General features: G+C 38.3%; 1 protein-coding gene and 1 long non-coding RNA gene across 4 annotated transcripts in view; both read left to right on the top strand.

Annotated features, from left to right (window-relative positions):
* Positions 1-15,512, top strand: part of LOC143031428 (uncharacterized) — a 224,804-nt gene that overhangs the window by 27,493 nt on the left and 181,799 nt on the right. The window lies entirely within an intron of this gene.
* Positions 523-10,322, top strand: LOC143031424 (uncharacterized). Of its 2 annotated transcripts, none has more exons than XM_076195222.1 (4): positions 523-813; positions 4,690-7,635; positions 7,764-9,337; positions 9,926-10,322. In XM_076195222.1, exons 2-3 carry the CDS (start codon positions 4,889-4,891, stop codon positions 7,966-7,968), a joined length of 2,952 nt encoding a protein of 983 aa, XP_076051337.1. In that variant the 5' UTR covers positions 523-813; positions 4,690-4,888; the 3' UTR covers positions 7,969-9,337; positions 9,926-10,322. The 2 variants fall into 2 exon arrangements, with proteins under 2 accessions (XP_076051337.1, XP_076051336.1); XM_076195221.1 differs by lacking the exon at positions 523-813 and adding an exon at positions 2,281-3,270.

Raw genomic sequence — 15,512 nt, 5'->3', positions numbered from 1 at the left:
TGTCCGTGGTTGGAATTGGGAGAGGTACCCCGCACTGCCGAAGCTGTCCGGGTCCCCCTTCTCTTCCTGTCACTCCGAGTAAAGACGACTGGACCACCTTACCTATTTACAAAGACTAAGTGCAATATAATAAAATCAAATACAACAAAGTACAATACATTATAATAAAATGCATTATAATAAATACATTATAATAATTATAATAAATAATACATTATAATAAAAAAAATTGCTATCCTCGGCAATTTGCAATTATCATTTCGAACTATTTGTTCTTGTCATTATCTGCACTTCATGTATATTGATTCTTTGCCAAATAAATCTATTTTATTATTATTATTATTAAGTGTTAGGCTATAGTGTTCTCTGCGGCTTGGGTTCAAACAGTATCCCTTAAAGCGCGGTGCCCAAATTGATCAAATCGGGCAAAAATACTTTAAAACCGAACCTATCCATTAAAAGAGAACGGTTAAAAAGTAATAAACAAAACGCATTTTGAAACCGAGACTGATTCATCAAAGCAGAATCGCAACTCCACTCAAAATCAATATCATCTGTACATAACTCTCTATAAATCTATGAATAATTAGGTTATGTTAATATTGGGACATATATCTGTCTTTCAAATCACAAGTAGCTGGGAATTACTACACAGCTATCGTCTGGCTAATATAATGTTAGATGCGTTATTTTGATAAGATGAGATAATTTTCTGATGTGGATACGATACAATCTAAGCGACAGCAAAAGTCACCATAAAACAAACTTAGCAACACAGCTTGAAGGGTGCTTAAGGCTTACTTGGGAATCTGGGTAAATTATATTCTTTAGCATGCACTTTTCGGTGTTTTCCTATATAAAACAAAACATTAATTGTTCAGCTTGAAAAAATCAAAAGGCGGCATAATGATTTCTAACAAACTAACGTTGTTGCTACTACTAGTCACTGAAATTGATGAGGCAGCGATATTACTAACAAAGTGATAACGAGTGAAGGGGTTATCATACAGCTATTTTTTTTTCTTCTCCAACTCCCGGTTAATTGGTGATACCACCCACCATGTCAAACTATTTTATTTTCTCGACCAAAATACAAAATATAATTGGGCATGCTGGAGGAAAATTATTTTTCTCCAGCATAAATGTCTAAATTCTTCCCAAATTCACGTCAGAGCTCCTAAGCTGCTGCAACAGTTGGAGGGTTTTAGCCCAGTGTGATAACACTTTGAAATTGCAAGAATTCACTTCAGGCAAGACCTAACCTATTTTTATAGGTTTATAGCTTTAACAATTCAATATTACACATTTTTGGCTGGGTATTTTCAGGACAAGCCATTTTTATATTTTTCATGAATAGAACTAACACATGGGTTCCTTGCTCAAAAAGCCCTCTTGCCTAATTCCCCAGGAGGGGTGGGGGTGGGAGAGGGAGGTTAAACAACTGGTTTGCAGTAAAAACTAGTTCATCACAATCCTATTAATAGCTTGGTAAAATAAAATTCCAGACTCGCACAAACACAGATAATAAACATGAAAATTATGTTGTCCAATAACTCCTAACACAACATTACTTAACCTAATGTAACCTAACATAACCATTCCATAGAAAGTATACATACATATACCAAAGGCTGTTTCCCCCTTACAAGAGAGGTAGCAAAAATAAAAGAAAAAAAGAAGGCATAAAACCCACTCCCACCCATTCCATCCCCACATACTCCACTCCTTCACTCCCTCTTATCTTGGCTCCTCCTGGATGATGGGTCATCCCTGCATCCTGTCCACTGCCCTGGGTCAGAAGCAGTGTTGCAAGATGCAGCACATCCACAACAAGGCCGTGGATGTGCTGTGTCTTGCGGCATGAAAAAAAAAAAAAATGCATTTGTATGATACCGGAATAGTTTTATTGTGAAAATTCCTGTTTGAGAACTGTTCATCTCATTAGTTCAAACGATTTTTTGTTCAAATTTTTCTAAAGAAGTGCCCCATGTCTCATTCATGCTAACAGTATCTGGTAGGTAACGTACCTTCTTCCTGTGCCCTCCAATGTAGCCATTTGTTCATCCCATTTGGTGTTGTCTCAGAGGGATGTTTCCCATTTAGATGCTCTTCAGAAAATTTGTGCTAAAAGAAATACTATGATTAATGAGTGTTAAGTTAAATTTAAATTTATTCCAGTGATGCACAAATGCATTATTCACTTTTATTTTGCATTTGATTTTTTTTTTTATTTGATTTTGTGTGTGTGTGTGTGTGTGTGTGTGTGTGTGAAATGGATAGGTTAGGTTAGGACAGCCTTTCTCAACCAGGGTTCCCCAAAACCCTAAGGTTCCGCAAAAGGTCCCTAAGGGTTCCGTGAGAACAAGTGAGATAAGCCAATGCACTTTTGATTTTTTAATTAATTTCACATACGTAATATAATTAAACACGCACGACATATTCTTAGTTGTTGTGATAATGTAATATAGACATCATCCTATCTAACCTATTAATACAATGAAAATTCAAATAAGAAAGATATGGTATATGTGTTTTTATTTTTTGTGCAGGGGTTCCTTAAGACATGCAATTTATTTTAAAGGTTACACAAGGGTAAAAAGGTTGAGTAACGCTGGGTTAGGAGCTATTGGACAACCTAAGTTTTGCGTTGAATATCCATATATTTCTGGAATTCTAATTAGATTGGGTTTGGATGCATCAATATGGGAAGCGTCCATTCGAGAAGCATCGAAAAGGAATCAGACTGCTCATTTTCATTGCTACTAATGCATTGCTTCTAGAATATATTTCACTCAATTCTTTTCTTCTACCCAGCTTGCTATTTTGCCACCTTCTACAGTAAGTCCTCATTATACGGTACATATGCATTCCTGAAAACCTTACCGCAAATTGAAATTACCGTATACCGAACCCATTATAACATGTAATAAAAGGATATGGCAGACGTACCTTCTCCCTGCTCAGGATATGGCAGACGTACCTTCTCCCTGCTCTTTCCTCTTCAAAACACGAATGGATACCATATCTGTGAATTTTTCTTACTGTAAATAGAATCGAGGGTAGTACTGTAATTACTAAATACCGTAACTGTGAATTTACTGGATAAAGAATTACCGTATAAGGAGGACTCACTGTATTAATATTCTTACAACCACTCTTCATTGTTCTCTGTGCACTCATAAACATAGTTTCCTTTGCTTCTCTTGTCTTCTAAGTTTTATATCTGTAGATCACGGCTGTGGTTACCCATTGTAAACGTATTATATAAAGGTAAGAAACCACTTATGTTTTTGTATTTGTCATGCATTTTGAATAGATTTTGATGTCTGAATTTAGTTTTTACATGATCTTTAATCAGTCTTATAATTGTCCTGTAATACTTATACTTATGGAGGTGCCAAGATGAGAGGGAGGGAAGAGGGTGGAGGGGAGGGGAGTATGTAGGGAATGGAATGGGTGGGAGTGGCTTCTATGCTTTTTTTTTGGGGGGGGGCTACCTCTCTCGTAAGGGGAAAAAGTATTTGGTGTATGTATAGACTTTTTTCTTTTCTAACCTTTGTAATTGCTTTGTTTTATGTCTTAGAGCTAAACGTTACTTTGGTTTTGTTTTCATTCACTGGAATTGGGGACCAATGGTGGTCCTGCAAGGAGCCAGGGACCCAAGAGAACTCCCTCCTTCTTGTCTTCAGATTTCCGCACCTCTGTACGGAGTTGCAGCACCGAGAGGCTGGCACATGGTGTCTGGAGTAGTCCTAAGATTTCTATCATCGTCAACTATCTTTCCTCCACTATTGTACATAAGATTTGACAATTGGCAATGGGTTCACTCCTCTCTCCCCCACCCACCAAGACTTACTAAGAGAACACAAACAATAGTCCAACATTTTTCTCTGGAAAGAGATGCAACTGTCAGATCCAGGCACGTTACTGCTAGACAGGTCATGCATTACCACCGGACAGGTAGTGTGTTACCAAAAAATATGTGATTACATACTGCATATGTGTATATGCATATACACACACAGTAATGCAGACCACTCAAAGGTAATTAGAATCGGTAACGCATTGACAGAAATGCGCCCCAGATTTTTTGGTAATGCACTACCTGTTTGGTGGTAACGCACTGCCTGTCTGGCGGTAACGCGCCCAGCTCTGATGACTGTTGCCTCGAATTTCACTAAATGGAAGGCTGGAGCCCCATGGTGGCTGGCAACAGTCCTCTCCAGGAAGACATATTGGACTGTTGTCAGTGTTGTACAATGAATGCATGTTTTTAGTCATTGTAGTTTGAAGCAGCATATATATATATATATATATATATATATATATATATACGGTACATGCTGAATGGTCCCCAGTGCAGATATTAATTTATTTTCAACCACATTAACTTTTCACTTTTAATTCCATGTCATCACAATTGAGACTGACAATGCGCTCAGCAGAGTCATATGTGGAAACTGATATGAGTCCTTGGCTTCACTTCATATCAGTTTTCGTACATGTCTCTGTCGAGTGCATTGTCAGTCTCGATGGTGACGGCATGGAATTAAAAGTGAAAAGTTAATGTGGTTGAAAAAAGATATATATTCATTCTAATAAGAGTGTGGATGTCATTTCTTTCAGTGTGACTTTGTTTTATGGCATTCCTCATCTTATTTGACTATTTTTCTCCTTTTCTTTTGTCAGATCTGAAGCATACCAGGAGTATTCTCCAACTGCTAGATAAAGTTAATCATGTCTGCACTATTGACACATCGTACCAGGAAGATGTACCCATAGAGTACAAAGAAAAGAGAAGGTTTGATTAGCTTGGACGATACACTGATGTACGAGAAAAGTAGATTAATTGTCTTTAATGCTGCATTAACTTATTTTGACAATCATCATGGATGAATGTGACTTACAAGAATATATAAACAACTACATGTTGTTCTATATCAGTCATAGAATTGGAAAAAAGGTTATGCAAGATGCACTAATGTGTCTCGTGTACAATTTTGGTGTAGCGGGTACAAATACATTCCAAGACTTTGAGAAGTTATGGGAAGAACAACACTGCAAGTCAGGAGAGGAACCAGTGTGGAAAACCTCTACAGACGAAAGCTGGAAAACAAAGACAATCGATTACCTGTGGGATGATTGGAATCTAGAAGGGGATATCATCCATCTGTATTTCTACATTTCCAAATATTTTAAGGAAAGTAAAATTATAAATGAAATAAAGGCATTGAAGGATTACAGGAATAAGGTTTGTCATGCTGACTTGCCTGTTCATAATGCAGCATTTAATCGGGAACTGCAAGTTGTCACAGGAATCTTCATGAGGATCTATAGAGGCATAGAATCTTTGTCTTCAGGATTCCAAGTTGATAAAGATACACAACTAAGAATGAGCAATATTCAGGATCAAGTAAATGAAGTCATTGAAAGCTTAGATTTAACTGAGTTTAAGGGAAGGTTTGACAAAGATGTTAGTAATCTTCTTATAATGGAGGGAAGGCAAGAACTCAAAAAGAATTACAGGACATGCAAAACCATTACTCCTTGTTTGTGGATGTGGGGAAAAGAATTCAGAGACTTTAATGTGGACAGAATCTTTACCCCGCTGAACCTAGCAAATAGATATATCACCCACGTCAAGACTTTGTTACAGGTTTTTCCTAAATCCGAGGGGAAATCTCAGCCCTTGGTAATTATTTTAGTAGGACCATCAGGGTCCGGGAAAACCTCATTATGCCGCTTCATAAGTAAAGAATGGATAAAGACCTTTGGAAAGGGTCTTGCCAAAGTTAATGAGAAAAAAGAAATGGACAATTTGGATGACTTCAATCTTGTGATACATATCGAGCTAAAGCGGTTACTGAAAAAGAAGATAGGCAAAGAGAGCCCTCTTTTCTGTTGTCTCAGAAGGTACGTCCTCCCCCACACTTTGGAGAAACTCAACTTGGATAAAGAGGAACTTGTAACCCTCCTGCAGAGATTAGATATTCTCTTTATTATTGACGGGTTTGACGAAGGAGCCGAGAATGGAGAGATGATATTAAGAGATATTACCAAGTCCTTCAAAGGCAGTAAAATCATACTCACTACAACTCCTGAATATCAAAAGGAAATGGAAGAAACTGTTAAGGAGCAAGGTTGTCGCTACTTGTTAGGCAGAGTATGCTTTAATTACGATAGCTTCAAGCAATTCTCGGAGAAAGTTTTTTCTGTGTTGGAGCCTGATGATGTTTCAAAAAGGAATGAAGAACTTGCGGCCTTCCTCTCAGTGATGAAAACAAAAGTTCAGGGGTTGGACCAGTGCTTGAAACTACCTCTGACAATTTCAAAGCTTATTGCTCTTTGGTGGTACACTCCGGAAGCAAGACCGAGACTGAAGACCTCTAAAACAGTTACAGACCTGTATGACATTATGTTTGAATTATGGCAAGAGAAGTTGTTAGAAAAACTAGCAAATGGATCTGTAACTTGTAATATTTCAGTTGGAGATGTCAGTAAGATTTTACGTTCTTTATGCAGTATGGCATGGAGTCTTTTGAAGGAGAGCAAGGTATATATCGATTCTGACCACCTAATGGATTTTGAGACAAAGTGTGAAATAAAACACATTCCTGCAGTTCAGGTAATGTCTGCTTTCCTTACTTGTGAACCTGAATATTTGGAAAAAGAAGAGGCTGAAAATTTTATTTTTTCATTTGTACACAAGACTGAAATTGAGTATCTAGCTGCCAGACATCTGGTCTCTTCCATAGTGGAACAGGAAAAGTGCGTCTCCTATTTCTTTGCGGGTGAAGCAAATTGCAGCAGATACAAGACGCTGTTGAGGTACTTGACTGGTCTCATGGCGAAAACGTCATTACTTGAGGAACAGGTTCAGAGCCTGATGTCTGTTATAGAGAGAGTAGAGAGTGATCATGGTTATCTCTATTCCCTTGTTACGGAGTCTCATTGGGAGTTAAGGCTGTGTAAGGTACTCGGAACTTGTGAAAAGAATTTAAACTGGGAATTGGATGATAAAACAGTAGTGACAAGTCTCATGTATCTGGCTGCCACCAAGCCACAAATCAGGAGCATTTCTGTACACATAGAAGGTGATCCACACAAAATTAGAGGATTCCTAGAAGCACTGAAATTGCTTTCTCAAAATGCTTTTATGAATAATCCAAATCACAGTAAATTAGAGAGTGAATACAATGCAGTTGATGCAAAGCGATACAGTTTATGCTATCTAATTCAACTTAAATTATTGTTCAACTACAGTTATTGTTCTGCCGATTCGAAAGATACTGATGAATTTCTTGAAGCTGTGTACCCATGGGCCCACCTGACTGAATATTGGGGTCACCTTGGCAACGACTGTGGGAAGACTTTACGTTACTGTTCACGATTGAAGCATATGGTAGCAAGAGTGAATTGTAAAGACACTCTGCAGGCCTTGAGTAGAGGCCTGAAAACTGGCATGTGCAAGGACTCACTGAAAAAACTCCACATTATTCTTAACATACCAAAGCAGACAGAAATAGGTGACGATGCTGTGTTGCATTTTCCTGGGGACCTTCTTATCACCATACCATCCTCGCAAGAAGAAGACATCGAGTGGATAGCAGCCACAGTGTTTATGCTTGGGAGATGGTAGGATATTATTTACTTCTTTGTGTCCATGAAAGAATGGGTAATAGTTTGAGTTGTCAATGATTTGATTATATGGGGACACTAATGGTTACTTATTACTTATTTTGCTTACTTGTCCTCTTTCTCAGGATTGGCTGCCAAAAGCTAGAACTGCAGAACTGTAACATGTCATTTGGTGCAATAGAAAAATTAGTGAAAGCAATACAAGCTGAGGAGTCGGTGCAAAAAAAGCTCATCCTACATCTTTGTGAAGATTTAGAAGAACACGAAGAGTCAAGACTTGAAAGAAATTTCCCAAAGAAAAGGGTGGGCTTTGAAATTGAGCTTTTCTGAGACAGCCATGAATTTGCGACAAAAAGAAATATGCATTGCATAAACTTGTGTATACATACTTTTAAGTTCCTACATCGGTATCATGCCGAAATCATGTCTTACTTCAAGTTGGTAATGCATATTAAGCACAAATGTATAGTCGAATGCTGGACTGCTGTCTTGTGAGCATGGGGCTGTCCCCATCTCTGACAAGCAGTTATAGGGGAGGAGCAGTTGTTGAAAAATCTGCTCATCACATGAAAAAAATGTTGAAGAAATTACAGAAATTGTAAAGATCTTGGGACTAGTCTGGAGTGGTTGTAAATGTAAATATGAAGCTCCAAAGACGCATAAAATGCAAAATAAGCATTAGATGTCCACACATATACAATTTTTTTTTTTCCAGTGTTTAAGGCTGTGTTTACATCGAGTGAGTCTCAGCTAATTCTCATCAACTGTTGTGAGTTCACTTGAGTAGAAACATCAGTTACGATCTTTTGTTTTTCTAATCTTCAAATGTCAAATTACCTTTGTGTTGAGAAACTAAATAGTGAAATGAACAGAGCTAAACTTTTACAAATGTTAGATTGTTGAAGTGTTCTAAGGGACCTCTAGAATGCTGCACACAAAGTCTTCTTTTAGGTATTCAGGCTCACAGCATTTTAGTAGAATCAGCCCAGACTCGCTCAGTGTAAACGCAGCCTAAGAGCTGTTACAAGTGACACCTATGTGAGAGAAAAGTTTACCCAGGGGATCAAGTAATTTATTATAAGTGAAGCTACGCTCATGCAGCGACTTGTGTGCACTTGTTTTAGATTCTGAGATTGTTTCGTGTGTATGCATGAAAAGATCATTAACCACTTTGGTAAGAGTCAAATTCTTGTGCACAGCATTGGCTGCCATATGTATGATTCATCACACTACTTGCATTATAGAATATAAAGTCACTGCTGTATTACTTGTTCTCTTTTACTATGAGTATTAATAAACTCAGAAAACATGATCAAACCAGTTCACAGAATCTGGTAGTAAAAAAAAAATAATAATAATAAAATGTATAATAAAGACGCCAATGGTGGCATCTTTGTGCACCCACTCACGTCTCATGATTCCTATGAAGGCGTCATTGTACTAAAGTGGTTAATAATAATCATTGCCCCACAGTGGTTGGCAACAATCCCTCGGCCCTCCCACAGATCTCACTGTTTGGGCATATGGAAAGAACAGGGAAAGTGGAAAACGAACAGATTGAGCAAATTTGAGAGGAAGATAAAGACTCATTGTGAATGGAGAGAAGAGGTAGGTCCTCTGCATGCCCAGGTGCCACCCCGGGGTAAAGTTCTTGGCGATTTACAAACACGTCTTGAGCAGGGACAAATGCAATGTACAGGTAAACGTCGACTTACGATGGCATTAGGTTTCGATAGAGCCATCGTAAGACGATCTCATCGTAAGTCGATCCCCACTCTGTTCCGTGGTCACTGTACCTAGCCTACCTGTATATTAACCACCAGAGATACTGAATATAGCCTATTAAACATGTACAGTAGTTTATTTAATTGTTTTTATCCTTTTTACCATATTCAAACACTATAATATGTATTTTCAGTACGGCACTTAAATCTCGCGGGCAGCAGCCAAAGCCAGCCGTACGACGTGACGTAATAATCTCGCATCATAAAGTATAGTCACCGCTTTTATCGATCGTTCTCTCTCTTTCACCCGCGAATTTTGAAAACCACAGAGAATGGGATTTAGGGCACATTTGAGAGAATGTAAAAACACAGGGGCGACTACAATAAATATAATCAAGACGCCGATATGGCAGCGTCGCGAATCCACTTGCTCCTCATGACGCCTACGTTTGCGGCACCGTATGGAAGGGGTTAAATTATCATATCGTCGTCGTCGTCGTCGTCATCGTAAAGTCGAACAATCGTAAGTCGCGGCCATCGTAAGTCGACGTTTACCTGTATAGGGGGGAATGGGTGAAAGGATATGGCACCAATTTAATTTTCTTCCAATTGAGCTTTGTAAATCTGGGAGAATGAGGAGTAGGGTTATACAATTAAGTAGTGCTTGTGTTCAGATCACAAGTCTCTTAAGAGATTGTGACGTAATGAAAGTGACAGGTGTAGAACAGCATTCTCCAGGATATTTAGACAATTGCATGAAGCAGTTGCAATTTAAGCCAATCTGATTCTGTGCTGGTACCATGTTAGTGCAGGGTGGCGACCTGAACACAGCCATGCTAGTAAAATTCTTTTGTCTTAAGATTGTATCTCTAGGGGCTTGGCAAGTATATATTTGTGATCTAACATTCTGCCATTGACAGCTGTGTTTCTTTCAATAAACTACAAACAACCAATTCTATAGGTAGACATCTTTTTATTCTATTCTTTAGGCATATCTAGAGGTTAGATAATCTCCACTTGAGAGTACACTGCCCCATCAGTTAAGCTTTAATTTTTATAGACTTTAGCAACTACCAATTTCGTACAAATTTTCATTTACCTATTCTGTACATTCTGTGGGTTCTACACATCTCTAACTGGTTTTATAACCAGCAAAAAATTAACATTGGTTCAGGCGTAGGGTTCATAGGTTTGAGTACCTGTGAAGCATTTTTTGTGAAGTCCACAACTACATCATCCATACAGCATGACCTATAGTATTTGCAGGAAGTTTTTGCAAGGGTGCAAATTAAATGAAATATTTAGAGTACTATTTATCAAAATACAAAGATGGTCTGTACCAAGTTAAAATGATTGAAAACCTTTTTGACCTACAGTTACAAAAATTTGTTCTCTCGGACCAATGACATACATAGATCCCACCAAAACACTTGTGCAAACCCAAGATACCAACTCTATACTATGTCCACATTCAACTTCCACCTTTTCAGGTAAGGAGAGCCAACAACTGGACGTTACTCCCCTTGTACTACAAGCTGGTAACAGTTCAGATGTTAGGGTAGGCTCGAGGCCCAGTGACAGCTACTGTGGGGTTGTAAGAGGCTGGTAGATAAAGGTAGACATTTAAGGTAGATCGAGAGGTAGATGGAGAACGAATACTAATCCAGGGTCAGTTGTTATGAAAACTTGTGAGGCAACGGCCGACGGCTGACAGACGCCAACGATAGCTGAGTCAGACTCGCGCCTTGTATATATATAAAATTGCTGAGGTAGTTCAATGCGGAGTGTCGCCTGGTGGTTGCGATATTGTTGTCTTTTGATTGTAAGCGGACAAGCCATTTTTGTTACGACATAATGCTTATGTGGTGATATCGTTTAGAAGAGTATAACAGCCTCTCTAATTGGAGAAAAAGGTGGAGAAAAATCATTGGTGCAGAAAGGAGAAGACACGCCATTAAGATGTGGCACTTGTTTGAGAAGTGAAAGACTATTGGATGAAAGAGTGATGTCAGAACGAAGGTGGCTTGAGGTGGTGTAGAGAATTCCGGTTGGGATTCTCAGGGTGTACTGATTTTGACCAACAGGCTTCAGAGAAAAACTACACCCTATTTTATTCACCCCCCCAAGAAATTCTAGAGAGAATAGAAACGCTCTGAGAAGAGACGACGGACGCGGGGGTGACAGCGGTGGGATTCGAACCTACGCCTCCGAAGAGACTGGATGAGTGAAGTGGTGCAAGATAAGTCTACGGGAGTACAACAACCACAACCAAGCGTGTGTTGGTTTCAAGGGACGACAAGACGAGGAACGAGGGGTCTATAACACTACGAGCAACTACTACGAGTGGAACAAAGCGATCTTCAAGGTGATCATCTACAAGACGATCTTCAAGGCAGTGAGTGATGAGGCTGAGGAACGACGTCGCTGGCGAACGACAAGGCTGAAGAAGGACGTCGAAAGGAAGTCGTAAGCAACAATACGTGGAGGCAGCCAAGCTAAAGCAAGGTATGAGTAATCCGAACGCGAACGTGTTGAGGCATGAGGTTCATACCTCAAATATCAATATTCCGAAATTTACGGGGGAAGCAAATACCTATGGGGTCAACAAATACCTTAATTTGATAGACACTCTTGTGAGTAAAAACATTACTGATAAAAAAGAAAAGAAAAATAGAAACTCTAAAGGAGAATATAGACCCTGAAAATGGGAGGGCTAGGTTTATCATTAATTTCCAGCAAATGGAAGAGATCAACCAATATGAAGTATATAAGAAGGCTTTTATTAAACATTTTATGTCCAAGTGTTACCAGGATCCTATCAGGTCTTTGGTGAAAATTATTAAAGAAGTTAGAACAAGTGAAACAGACATAGAATACTTAGATTAGATAGATGGTCAAAAGACATGAATTCTATCTTGAAAGATTCAGACTTGATAGAAAGATCTAGTGACAAAATGAAAATTTCTCAGGTAATCAAATTGATCACCTTTGGATTGTTAGCCAAAAATTCTGATGACTTAACGGCAGAAAAGCTGTACAAAGATCTTAAGTCAAATATAAGTTTAGGAGAAGTAGATTATCTTCTTCAAGGATACAGTGAGACCAGAATGATAAACCCATATGTAATGACCGTGGGTCAACATAGGAACTCTAGAGAGTTGAGAAAAGCTGAGGTAGGACATAGACGGCATGTTAGAAGTCCATCCAGGGATGCTAGAATTCTATGTTTTAATTGTAATACCTGGGGGGGGGGGAAATCACAAAACCGTTTTTATGGAATTATTTGCAGAAATTGCAAATACGAGGATCATACGGAGTATCAATGTAGGAACCCACCATTCTGTATCTATCATAATAAGATAGGTCATAGGACTCATGAATACAGAAATTTTCGGATACCCCCAGAGCTGAGAGGAAAACCCCCAGACACAGAATAAACAATTTCAGAACTCCCCATATATATACCGATAGACGGTATTGTGTTAAATATGGGAATACAAGAGAGGTGAAAGAAACTGACAAACTTATAATTACTATTAGAAGAATTTCTGTAGGACCTCTCATTGCGGGTAGAGTGTTCAATAAGCCTATTCAAATATTTATTGATTCAGGGTCTGTAGTCAATGTAATTACCAGTAAGGTTTTAAACCAGTTGAACCCAGGAGTGAAAATGTTGGAACCAATCTGTTACTCATTGCAAGGAGTAACTGGAAATCAGTTAAAAACATTAGGTAAGGTTGAACTAGAAGTTATCTTATATACAAATGAACATTTGTACATTCCAGTGATAGTGGTAGAAGAATATGTTTTTCCAGGAGATTTATTGATAGGATTTGCAACTATGAGAAAAGAAAACATGGTAATATGTCCTGCTGACTTAGGGATTTTAGTGAAGTCACAGTTAATCCCATTTTTTAATCAACCAGACTTAAGACCAGTGACAGGAATCAATTAATCCCTTGATAACATTTCTATCTTAGATAACGAGGCCGAGCGGTCTAGACCAACAGAAAGTAAATCAACTTGTGAACCCAACTCAGATGTTCAGGAAATCCCAGAAATTACTAAATTATCAACGACTAAAGCTGTGCTAATTGTAGATGGTGGTGTAACAAAGTCGACATTGTTGCATCCCACGTCAATTAAAAAGGTGGAAGTGTGTTTGAAAGGAGTCAATGTAGACTCTGAAATAATTACAGTCCCAGAATCAATTAAAATAAGAGGGTTGAAGTGGGACTCAGGGATTTATAAGTCAAATAAGAACAGAGTAGAAGTACTAGTAATTAACACTATGAATAAGGATATAGTTTTAAGGAAAGGTACACAAATAGGATGTTTTCAGGTGTGTACAAAACCCATTAAGATTTTAAATGAGAGTAGTGAGGAGATAGAATTACCAATTTCATCAATCTGTTCAGTTCAAGAAGGAATAGATTTAAGAAATAGATATAAAGATTTATTAAAATCAACTTATTGCCCTGAGTTGGATGAAAGTTTACTTGCTTTGCTTGTAAAGCACAATAAAGCAATTGCTTTGCCGGGGGACGCCTTAGGCAAAACAACTGTTTTAAAACATCATATCAAATTAAAACCAGGAACACAGCCTATTTACATACCCGCCTACAGAGTTCCTCACTCTAAATTAGCAATAGTAGATAAACTGATCACTGAAATGTTATCACAGGATATTGTGGCGAAATTGCATGTATGAATGTTGCATAGTGTGCCTGGATGGTTGGTATGCGTGTAAGTGATGCGTGAATCGGAGAGTCGAAGCATAAGCAAGGGGGTATGTAGCGAGGGTATGCATGGAGGGACGCCAGGGAGGGGTCCCGGCGTCGCTCACCATACCTCGCATAGAGAGAGTAAGCCTAGCATTGGTGTTGAACACACGTGTAAAATCCTCATGTTCGCTAAGCAGAATAAACAAGAGAAGACTGAACTCCTGCCTTTCCCTGATCCGGACAATTGTAGGCGTGAACTTGTCTATAACTCGTGATTCCATGATCACGGCCCATGTGAAATAGAAAAAGGTGAGTTTAATGTACATGCAAATACGTAACAATATTATTGAACATAGTAATGATGAGTGGAACTTCCCTTTAAAGTCAGATGGTACTATGCGCCCAGTTATTGATTATAGGGGATTGAATAAGCACACCATTCGTGATAGGTTACCATTACCCATTATCGGTGACATTTTGAGAAGTTTGGGAACTGAGAATAGATATTTTAGTACTATAGATATCAAATCAGCTTTTTGGCAAATAGACTTGCGTGAAGACTCAAAAGAGTTCACAGCATTTTCTACTCCAACGGGACATTATGAGTTCAAGAGAATGCCATTTGGGTTATGTAATAGTCCATTAACTTACATGAGATTAATGAATACTATTCTAGATGGATTGTTAGGAAACACTGCCAGTGTATTTCTAGATGATATTTTAATAGTTTCTCAGACTCCAGTGGAGCACTTTAAGAAATTAGATTCGATATTCTCAAGACTAATAGAAGCAGGATTAAAAGTAAAACTTGAAAAATGTAAGTTCTTGCAAGACAGTGTTATTCATTTAGGACATAAGATAGACAGACATGGACTTAGTGCAGTGAATTCAAAGGTTGACGCTGTCAAGGTTTTTCCGGTTCTGACCAATGTAGACAAGGTTAGGAGCTTTTTGGGATTGAGAGAATGTTATAGAAAAGTTATTCAACGATATGCTGACATTGCTAATCCATTAAGTTCTTTGTTGAGGAAGGATTCAAAGTTCATATGGGGACCTGCACAGCAAGAAGCTTTTGACAAGTTGAAAGATAAACTTACGAGTTCCCCCATTCTAATAATTCCTGATTATGGAAAAGAATTCATTCTTTGTACTGATGCATCTGACATAGGATTAGGAGGCAAACTGATGCAAGAGAGAAATGGAACTTTGAAGCCGATCGTTTACACATCAAGACTTTGTAATAGTGCGGAGAGAAACTACTCTATAACAAAAAGAGAAACTTTAGCAGTAATTTATTCTTTAGAAAGTTTTAGGGATATGATTTTAGGATATCCAATCAGAGTTTGGACTGATCATACAGCTATTCAGAACTTATTTAAGCATAAGAATCTAAGGGGCCGACTTGCTAGGTGGTTTGCAATACTTC

The sequence above is a fragment of the Oratosquilla oratoria genome, chromosome 12 (assembly GCF_046742065.1).
Source record: "Oratosquilla oratoria isolate Oo_2021 chromosome 12, ASM4674206v1, whole genome shotgun sequence".
In the NCBI taxonomy this organism is placed as follows: domain Eukaryota; kingdom Metazoa; phylum Arthropoda; class Malacostraca; order Stomatopoda; family Squillidae; genus Oratosquilla; species Oratosquilla oratoria.
Note: the sequence above shows the minus strand (reverse complement) of the source record. Positions and strands in the feature narration are given on the sequence as shown.